This window comes from Echiichthys vipera, assembly GCF_963691815.1.
Source record: "Echiichthys vipera genome assembly, chromosome: 19".
Classification (NCBI taxonomy): Eukaryota; Metazoa; Chordata; class Actinopteri; order Perciformes; family Trachinidae; genus Echiichthys; species Echiichthys vipera.
Window position 1 is genome coordinate 18752176 of NC_139844.1, and position 10834 is coordinate 18763009.

At 40.3% G+C, this 10834-nt stretch overlaps 2 protein-coding genes across 7 annotated transcripts in view; one reads left to right on the forward strand and one right to left on the reverse strand.

Moving 5' to 3' along the window:
• Positions 1-949: 949 nt before the first annotated feature.
• On the forward strand, positions 950-4904 carry rps12 (ribosomal protein S12). Its single transcript, XM_083934637.1, has 6 exons — positions 950-997; positions 1122-1169; positions 2435-2551; positions 2747-2849; positions 3232-3333; positions 4817-4904. Exons 2-6 carry the CDS (start codon positions 1156-1158, stop codon positions 4877-4879), a joined length of 399 nt encoding a protein of 132 aa, XP_083790763.1. The 5' UTR covers positions 950-997; positions 1122-1155; the 3' UTR covers positions 4880-4904.
• Positions 4905-5293: 389 nt separating this feature from the next.
• eya4 (EYA transcriptional coactivator and phosphatase 4) overlaps positions 5294-10834 on the reverse strand; it is a 47509-nt gene continuing 41968 nt past the window's right edge. For 3 of the 6 annotated variants that reach the window (XM_083933581.1, XM_083933579.1, XM_083933582.1), the window contains 2 exons: positions 10556-10677; positions 6156-7903 (listed from right to left, as the gene is read on the reverse strand). In XM_083933581.1, coding sequence (XP_083789707.1) covers positions 7620-7903; positions 10556-10677 — 406 coding nt within the window. In that variant the 3' untranslated portion in view covers positions 6156-7619. The other 3 variants (XM_083933583.1, XM_083933584.1, XM_083933580.1) reach the window with 3 other exon arrangements.

A 10834-nucleotide genomic window follows, 5' to 3' on the forward strand; every position in this document is an offset into this window, starting at 1 on the left:
AGCAGAACACCGCCATCTAGTGTCTTAAGATCGTAGTCGCAACCACCAAAAATAATTAATAGCTTTCAGGTTGCCAGGTTGGTCAGACCCGGCCCAGTAGCCTACAGGACACCAGAGTCTGTTTGAGCCTGTTTAAACCCATCCCCTCCGACAAATCACACCATAAAAACAAGTATTGCAGAGGAGTTTGACTGGAGTTAGCGTTAGCCGTTACAGCTAAGTAAACATGAAAGTTAGCTTACCGATCAAGGAGAAACACAGCCATTTGGGCGTGCGTTTTAATGTTTGAACTCCTTTATCTCAGTCCATGGAGTGAATGCTTGGCCTGTATTTACTCTGGTTTTTGCCCGTCGCTGGTCACTCAGCTGCTGGGACAAATAAGCAACTGCAGGATTGGCAAACTCCATTTCACCCAGCACCGGCCTACAGTAGCTGCACCAAACAACAGACAACCCTGGCAACCCACAATGCAACACGCTATTGGGTGGTACAATGTAAACAGAACATGACAGAAACTCATTGTCAAACCCGTCAAAAAAATAAATAAAATATTAATTCAGACTAAATATATTTTTCATGGAAAAGCAATACTTTCATTCTGTACCCCTCAAATGTCCCGTGAGTGTATTATTATTTATTTATTTTTTAAATATAGCTTTTCATAAATTCTAATTAATCTACAGATTCAACCTTTAACTTACATATTTTTCTGTGAGTCGATTGCAAGGAAAGCAATAATGAAAAACATTTCTTAAAATTGAAGTGTGTTTTTTTTATTTTTAATGTTTATTTTACACTTTCATAGTTATGTGGCATAACGTGCATGTATCCATTCATACAATTATTCCATCACGTTTTATTATTTGTAGTGAACACTAAAAGTACAACAGGCATCCAGTTGGACGCCACTTGAGGACGCAGACGGGGCCTAGTGCTATGAAAGCAATGTCGCGAGATTATGACGTCCTCTTTAACTACTACCCGAGAGGAGGACAGGGTGAGTTTCTCCCAAGACCGGCACAATCTAAAGGATTAAACGAGCATCTTAACATATAAACTCATTACAGTGTGCTGTTTGTGATTCATAATGACTCTCCTTTCATATCTGTTCTTTATTGCAGAACTTTTAAGTCCAACATCCATCTTTAATCAACAATGGCCGAGGAAGGGTGAGCATGACGCTTTTATCTGCACACAGATTGGGTTTAAGTTGGGGGTAACTATGGTACAAGACGGTGCTGACTGTTAGGGAAACATGGCGTAATTTTAAAATATCACGGGCTTCTGTAGCTCACAATATCTGGTGCGGCAATTAAACTTAGGTGTAGTCTGTTCTTTTGCATGAGCTAATGCTAACTGGCTTAGCCGAGTGCGTTAGCGGGGGAGAGACACTTGATATATGCGTATGTCACTACAGCGCTTGTCTGCATGATCTGTTATTGCTGTCAATTAAATAGACAAACGAAGTACATTTATACCTTGACTGGTTAAAAGTTAGTGGTTGTATTGTTATGCGAAGTGTAACGTTATCAAACTGGTTCCCACTTTGAGTAGTAACCTGAAGTACCCCAGCGGAAAGTGCACAAAGCAATTCAGTTTTATTTTTAGTGCCAAAGCATACCAAAAGTTTTTACAAGACATTTTACATATAAAGTACAGCAGATCGAGACCGTATTCAGACTTTCTGATGAAGAGACCCAACAATTCCTCCATGAACAGCAGGTTGCACTATTTACTATGTCATTCAGTATTTCTCCAGCCAATATTACTAACAAGTTAGGGCAGTTAATTTACTAGAACTATATAAATATTAATATTGGGAGTTAAGGTGATATACATGATCTAAATAGTAGCAATAATATCTGTAGTACTGTTAGAAACATGAGTGTTATGGCAGTGAATATTAGAACTAATAAGTAGTGAGATTTTGAGATTTTTTAATTATAGAAGCAGAAAGTGTCAAAGCCCTGAAACTTAATAGCACGTGCACATTTCATTAAGGTGAATGTAAAATGTTTTGACCAGTTAAACAGATGAAGAGAAAAAAAGTTATAAAAAGAGGCGATTGAGAAATGTCACCCTTGATGATGCACACATAAAGAAATGCACATGCGTTTATCTGAGCATGACTTTTATGATAGGATGCACTAAGGTTGTGTGTGATCATATATCACTTGAGTGGAGCATATCTAGATTTGTCACCCCACTTGTATTGAAGGGTCAGCCGTCCTGAGGTTTAAATGTGCCATTCCTTTTTGATAGAGCTCTCTGTGCTTGAATGATGACTTTACTTTCTTTTGTCGGATACCCCTTCACTCTACAATGAGTGAGATCCCTATTCTGACATGCTGGAAGCTCTACTGTAATCCACTGAACTGGTCATGCCCATATTGGTCAAACTTTTAAAATAATTTTTTTTTTTTGTTTTTGACAGCGTCGCCGCTGGAGGTGTGATGGATGTCAACACTGCTCTCCCTGAAGTGCTCAAGACCGCACTCATCCACGATGGCCTCGCCCGTGGTATCCGTGAGGCTGCTAAGGCCCTGGACAAGTAATGTCATTTTATTAAATCATTTTTGTTTGTCCTATGTTGGGGAATCACTGATGATATCTTGGCTCCCTCTACTGAACTCTCATGTGGAAGACTGCCATTGTTACCCGATATCTGTCTGAGATGTTCCGTCCTATTTTGAAATGCACAAATGGTATATTAGCCCTTACCGTACGTCGATTGTTTTTCTTGCAGGCGTCAAGCCCATCTCTGCGCCCTTGCAGGCAACTGCGATGAGCCCACATACGTCAAGCTGGTGGAGGCCCTCTGTGCTGAGCATCAGATCAACCTAATAAAGGTAGTGAGCTTGCTTGTGGCCTTACTGATCATCTAGAATGGAGGGGCAATGCCTCATTACCAGATTTACCTGTATAAATTGAAATCCTGAAGACATGGTCTTATGATTATGAATCAAGACTTCTGGTGCTATTATTTTTAGATGTCTAATGCACTGAAAATGGAGTTAAAAGTCTGTTATGTATTGCTGTATCACTGATTATGATTTGGCTCCCTCTACTGAATACTGAGAGATTGCCACTGTTACCCAATTTGTCTGAAATGCCACCTAGATACAGTTGTATCTCACTGCACAAGTTTGAAAACTGAAAGCAATTGAAACTACACTACAGTCTTCATTTCTGACCCTATAACAAGTTAAGACACTGTTAACTCTATTTCAGGTTGATGACAACAAGAAGCTCGGCGAGTGGGTTGGTCTGTGCAAGATTGACCGTGAGGGCAAACCCCGCAAGGTGGTGGGCTGCAGCTGTGTCGTGGTCAAGGTAAATGATGCTCTGTTGCAGGCTTTGCTATCTGCCCTTTAATATGTTGATGAATTGCTGTTGGGTAGTGATGCTGAGAGTAGATCTGCCAGTCAAGTGCAGGTGCTGTCCCTTGTGGCATGCACTTGTTGTTGATAACAATTGGCTAGATGATAGCCAGAGTACGAGCCCCTTCATCTACCTGTGGTGTATGGGGTCCCTAATAATGGCTACAAATAATAACGCATGGCAGTGTGCGCCATGATTGATGGGTCATCACTGTCATTCATCTTTTAAACTCTGCCGTGGGCTATATTTGTTCAATTCAGCATGCCTCTATTCTAATTTTTAGTTTCCAAAGATATAAATAGGTCTGATTTAATCTAAAAGGATGATTCACAAGATGACTTGGAATATAGTTGCTTTTAATGAGTGTATAAACAAATTTCTGGTTGTTATGCTAACCCTTAATGAAAGCAGCATGTTTACAGTAGCTTCTCAATGTGGGAACAAGCAGATGAAAATGTGTATACGCTGGTACACAGTATGCTGTTGAAGCAAAATGTTCAGGCAGTTTTGTTCTGAGTTACAGCTTAAAGGCTTCCTCTGGAGTTTTTGAAGTCTAGTAACACCACAGAACTGTTTTCCTAATGCGTCCGTCCTTATTTTAGTGGTTACCTGCCAAGATATGCTGCAGTGTGCTGGCAGGAGTAAATACTGCAAGCTAGTACATGATTCTGATTTAAAATGCTCAAATTTACTTTGCAAATGTTTTGAGGAAGGGAAAGCACTTGTATGAGACCTCGTGCACACACAATGTATTTTGGTGAGTAATAATGAATGAAAAATAACTAATGGTCAAACGATGTGCGTTTTTCTATGGCCAATTCCAATGTTTAGAGAGCTAGGTGGCTGAATAATACCCATATCTTGATGCTTTAATATCAACATGAGACAATCGCTGAACTTGAATTAACATTTAACACTTGTCTGCATTATTTAAGTGTATTTCTACTAAAACTTGCACTATAGTTTAAATAAGTGACAAATGTCTTTTTTAAAGACATCCCGTTTATCTTGTGAATGCTTCAGTTATCCTGACTTTAATGTCTGGAGTAGGGGTTAGGGATGCTCATACTATAGTTTTTTGAGCCCAGAAAGCTAGTTCAGCTGGTTGAAGGCTTTCTAAGGAGATGTATAACTATATTGACACATGGGGAATGCTAACCTAGGTCCACACCACACTGACGAGGCTGCTTGCAGATGTGTCTACAGCTTTTTAAATAATCGGTCTTCTGAGCGCAGGCACAGGTAGATGCTATTATCTCAAAATGGCCTTAGTTGGCAGATTTAATGGCTTTATCACAAGTAAAAATCACGTACAAGAAGAAAAGCTAGTCTCTCAATGACCTCACACGTGTCACTTTTGGGTTGACACACACAGATGTGACAGCTTCATTGGCCAATAGTATACCTGCTCATCTCAAACTGTTTTTGTCTACAGGACTATGGCAAGGAGTCTCAAGCCAAGGATGTGATTGAGGAATACTTCAAAGGCAAGAAATAAAATATGAATAAAAAGTGGAAATGAAGATTTTCTCAAGTTTCATTTTTTCCCCCTCCTTTTGAAAATTTAACTGACCACTAGCAAGTCAACTGCAAACTGCCTGTGACTCTAAAATCATGACCTGTTCAATATGCAACTGTACTTAAATGTGTAAACTGGACAGATCATGTCCGTAAATGTCTGCAAGAACAAGTGTCACTGAAGTGCTTGAGCTGTAGTTGTATAGGATAACATAGTGAGATGTCTGATTTAACACAATTACCATCAGTAAATTCTGTCTGGAAATTTCTGACAGACGTGTTTACCATTAGCTAACAGAATGGCATGTTTAATATGCTGCATTCATTTATTTTTGAGTCATAATCTGAAGTTTGAAAAGTTATACGTTTCATCAGGGAAGACAAGATGCATATGTCATTTGGATAAGTTTCCTCCTTTATATCTACATACATAGACATTTCTGAAAAAAAAGAAGACATTCAAACACATTAAGGCACAACACATCATGACGCACGTCCTCAATTTCCCCTGCCCAAACAATTACAAAAATCCAGAGGGAAAAAAAGACCCCAAAAAATTCAATTTCATGACAAAAACATCCACCACTGCCCTTTCAGTTTATTGTAAATAATTTACACAAGTTTCTGATGCAGACCGCATTGTGTTGTGATTATTATACCACCAGGAAGAAAACACTTAAAAAAAGCAGCCGTTATCCCCGTATACATGATGCCTGTACAAAGAAGCCCTTGTTTGAAGATAGTTCATTCCAGGTGACCCACAAAAGGCCTGCTACTAGTCTGAGTGCTCCAAACATCAAGGAGTTGCCAAAGAAACATCTTCCAAGGGAGGTCCTTAAGCCTTTTACGGGCTCTCAGTCTGCTACAGTTGCATGGAAAGTAGACAGGTTTTCACAGCGGTCCGTTCCCAGCGTCGGGGGCTGAGCTGGGTAGCTGAGTCATGGCTTAACCCCACAGTTCTTTAATTTACCTCCTTTTCACCTCTTTTGCTTCTTAAGACCGTTCAGAGTTTGTAAATCCAGATGTTCAAAAAGACGAGACAAAAGCAAAAAAAAATCACAAAAAACAGTTGCAGTGTATTGTTTGTTCTTAAATAGTTACAAAAGAAGGGGGTTGCCTGACTGTCCACGGTAACATTGCATGAGTCCATATTGCTATAATAGTTACAGGTACTCAAACTCCAGTGCTTGGTGTAGTGCCAGCAGGTCAGAGTGACTGGATATCCTCCAGAAAGGCATGTTGTGCTGCAGAGTGAACACACAGAAAGTTAAAGCCAGCAGTACTATTTCCACAGTTGCACACCACCACCCTAAGTCATGCAAGCTACACTACTGTAGCTTGTAGATGCTTGCTTTGCAAAAGCACTGCAAACAAAGTCCATGCAATCCTAAGGCTTAAAGGAAGAGTAAGGCATTTTGGGACATACACTTTTGTTTTCATCCTGAGGTAATTTAGATAAGAAGATGGATGTTACTCACATCTGTCAGTTCAATAAGGCTGCAGCTGTTAGCATAAAGGTTGAAAATGGTACAGCTAGCCAGCAGAGTTCGTACAGGTGCTTGAAATCCTTAAAAATGCTTGAATTTTAATGTTTTCAAAGTTAACGTGCTTTCATTTTTCATAAAATGCTTGAAATTGTATCCGCACTTCTTTCACAACAAATAGCTATAGCGTAAAAATAAGCGAAGTTGGAGGGCCTGAAGTAAAAAAGTGAAATCATTTTGAGTGTATGTATTTGTAGATGAGTCATTTCCACAGTTGCAAGGTGCTGAAAAAGCTTAAAAATGGACCTTGAACGTTCTTGAATTTGACCATGGATAAGGTGTACAGACCCTCAGCCAGGCTCTATGCAAAGGTATAAAAAACACCTGAAAGCACCTTTAAAGCTCACTTAGTAAACTATTTGTTTTTAATCTGTACAAACGTACATTTATGGCTTCAAATGGACAACCAGCTTAAAATAATCTAAATGGTTCTTTACTTTAGGTTGCCTGGCAACCAAAGAACCTTCAATAGCATATAGCTTCCTGTAAAACGTTCAATTGTTTCCACACTGTTGTTTTTTTTGGTCTAAATTGAACAAATATGTTTATCATTATTAAATATCTGTTTATTTGTGATCTCTAAATTTGCTGGTAAAATAATTTTTGTTACCTTTGATGTTAGTTTCTACGCTAAGATAAGCTAACTGGCTGCTAACTTTAGTGTTATGTTTTAGGAGAGTGTTGTCAATCTTCTCATCTAACTCGCAACAAGAGAGCCAATATGCATATTTCCCATAATGTCAAACTATTCCTTTAATAATCCCAGCACCCAGCATTATGAATGACACCCAAAGCTGGAACAAAGATGGGATTCATATTCACACTTAAGGAAATATGTCCTATTATATCGCTACATGTCATCTTTTTTGTTGTTGTGATATTTCTCTCATATAACCTAAAGTAGCCTATCAATCAAAAATAAGACTTGACACATCACTGGATAAAAACCTGAATTTTTGCTCTTTACAAATAAGATATTTCAAAGCTCGATCACAGTGCACATTTTGGCAGCCATTTGTTATTTAAATATCAAATCAATGTGAATGAGGAAGTATATCAATGATCCAAATTTAGCTGCAGGTGGTTCACGAATTTGATATGTTTGACCTTCAAAAACAGGTGCAAAATGTACATTAGCTGAGCCTCGATCTCAATGTATCACCCTGACAGTTGCAATCAAGTCTCTTGTCTCACCAAAAGAAAAAAAAATGGGAGGGGGAAGAGCAACAGCAAGTAGAACGGAAAAAAGTAAACGACCAACACAAATCCTCTACAGCAAAGAAAGGCAGGCTTCGTCCAATCAGAGCTCACACTGTGTGGAGTAGGCGGGGACACGGTGAGGTTTGCGGGGTCCATTACCTTTTTGGCCGCCTGCTCCTCTTCCACACCGTCCCCAATTACAACATACACTACTTTCCTGCCAAACCTTTGCATTATGCGTTCAAAGCAACTCTCTTTTCCTGCGAAAAAAACAAATAAACAAAGGGGGGAAGGAAGGAAGGAAGGGTCACAAGGTCAGAGGGGTCATAGTTCAGAAGTCGTTTGTTTACCTGGCTGGCTGCATGCTCTTCATCCTTCCCATCGCCAATCACAACATATGTAATGTTAGTGCCAAAGCGGGAGACTATACGCTCAAAACAGCTCTCTTTGCCTGGAGACAAACAAATGGCTTTCACAGGGTTTTCACTTTGTTGTTTAGATGGAAATAAAAACACATGAAGAGGCGGAGCTGTGCGCGTAAAGGGTTAAGTGAAGAAGGCTCACACACACACACACACACACACACACACACACACACACACACACACACACACACACACACACACACACACACACACACACACACACACACACACACACACACACACACACACACACACACACACACACACACACTCTTATAACAGATAACCCACTGATTAATCCTGACACGTATGTGGTTTATCCTGAGACGTACTCGGGTTAATATAATAAATAAGGTTGCCATGAAAAACTCAAAGAGGGTGGGTGATGTCAGAGGTCACACCCCATGTTAGCCTTCTTCCTGGACAGCATACATAATGCTAATCACATATAGATGAATTCCATATGCAGAGTAATGTCTCCGAGAGTCTATGGGATATGGCATCTGACCCTGAAACACTCATGCAGTCTCCTTGTGTCTGAAACCTCAGGTGGTTGTCATGGTTACCACATTTCGACGTCCATTTGAATCAAGGCACCGTGGGGTTGAACTGGGTGTAACATAAGATCACACACACATACACACACACACACACACACTTGGCTATGTCATTCCTGGATGTTTTGGCTCTCAAACCCCTCTAATCCTAGCGGTTATGTTTCCTCTGTTCAGATTCATATACGGTTGAATATGATTTTGTGTTGGCCCCAGTTACGGCACTTTAGCGTAACCGGCTGAGGTCCAGGTTAATGGAGTCCATCCAGGATGTGGGCGTCGGGCCTGGAAAGATCCCCCTGAGTGTCAGAGCTGTTCATGGCCAGCTCAGGACCTCGTGTGAGGTGAGGCCGAATGTAATGTTGTTCAGGTCAGTATGAGCTGGAGAATAATTTAACATGGCATATTAAAAACCCGCACGAGTGTTCTCAATTATTCTAGATGATTAGACTTCGGCACAGGTAGAAACTGGGCGGAGCTACGCTGAAATAACCAAACTTTTGTGGACAAATAAGAATTATGAAGGTGCAACAAGACTAATAAGATGGTCAGAGAGGTCGAAACAGGCAGTAGCCGTTATTATCTGCGACCAGCAGCTCTAGAGCTCGCCCTGTCTGTCTGACTGACCACAAAAACTTTGGTCCACAAAAGTTTCCTCCATCCTTTGGCGGCCACAGTCTATGCCCTAGGAGGCTGACATTTGGTGCGTATGTGTGTGTGTGTGTGTGTGCGTGTGTGTATTTATGTTTATGCCAATTGGCTAAAAGAGGTCATGTAAATGTGAGTGGCCTATCACAAAAAGGTGCCTAACTTCCAAAGCGATTCACAGACCTGCACGAGAGCAAGATTTTGTGGTTAATTTGTCCATGACTCAAAGGAGAGCTGGCAGTGGGATATATGCACATACGTATTATTATTTTACTATTGTATGAATATGCAAGAGGAAACACTGATTAAGAGAGAAGGGTGTACTTAATTTTATCTATAAAACTACACTGCAGACTTAATTATTAATACTATTTGATAGCCTCTTGCTCAAGGTCAAGGTGTGTGTGTGTTTGGCCCAAGCCCCCACCACAGTGACTTCCTGGTTGATCACAGTTCCGAGTGTCCACTAGGAGGAGTTAGCACAATAGAGCAATTTCTCATTGACCCCAATGTTAAAAAGGCCGTTTTCACAGCATAATTTAACCTATTTAAGGCCTGGTACAAGAAACATTTTAGTCTGTATGTTTAAGTCATATCTCCATGACAGCACTGAGAGTGTGTATTTTTTATTACCAGGCTAGTTTTTATTTTATTGGAGGTTAAATTTGAGTTTTTCCTCTTGAGTGACAGCCAGCCGCTGTCCGTCACTTCTCCTTGGATGTATATGTCAGTCAGATGGACCTATCTCCCTCCCCCCCAACGTCACATCAATTCCCTTTTTTGGTAAGAGGAAATGAGGCGGAGTCAAAGTCTGACAAGATGGCGACTCCCATAGGTGAGTACAGTTTGATCAATTTGAGAGAATGGCCCCGACGGGTATGCTACGTCCATCTTTTATATACAGTCTATGGTTTGGCCAAAGCCTAACTAGCATGATCTGTTGATTTAATGTGAATTTGGTTCTCTTACTCACTCACACACTCACTCACACACAGAGAAAACATTCTGTAATTCCCAACCAGCCATTCAGTGAACCGTAGCCAAAGTAGATTTAATATCAGAACAAGAAACAGGAAAACAGTAACATATGGAGTAGATGAAGAAACATCAAAATAATGGATAACCAACAAAATACATGTGACCTGTGAACTGTTATAACACCATGAATCAAATAAACAGTCGGTTAGTATTTACTTAGTTCCATTGCACGTTGAATTCTTATTAGATATGATTATTATTAAGAATTCATGGTAAGTGTGTGTTCACGAGTGTTTTTGTGTCTTACCTATTTTTGTTGCACTGTAAATGTTCTCAATGGGGAAAACAGATCCCAGACTATATAAGAGAACTTTAGCCAGCGCTGGTATGAGCTGCGTTGTGGTCACCAACACGTTTACACAGTTACTCCTGCGGGACACAAACGGAGAGCACACCGTGTTATGTACAGATGGGTGAAAAGGATAGATGAGCGGATCGATAGAGGGATGAAATGATCATGAGTTAACGTCCTTTGATGCTGAATATGGATGAGTTCACACGCTCTAAATCTGGACCTTGCTAATCA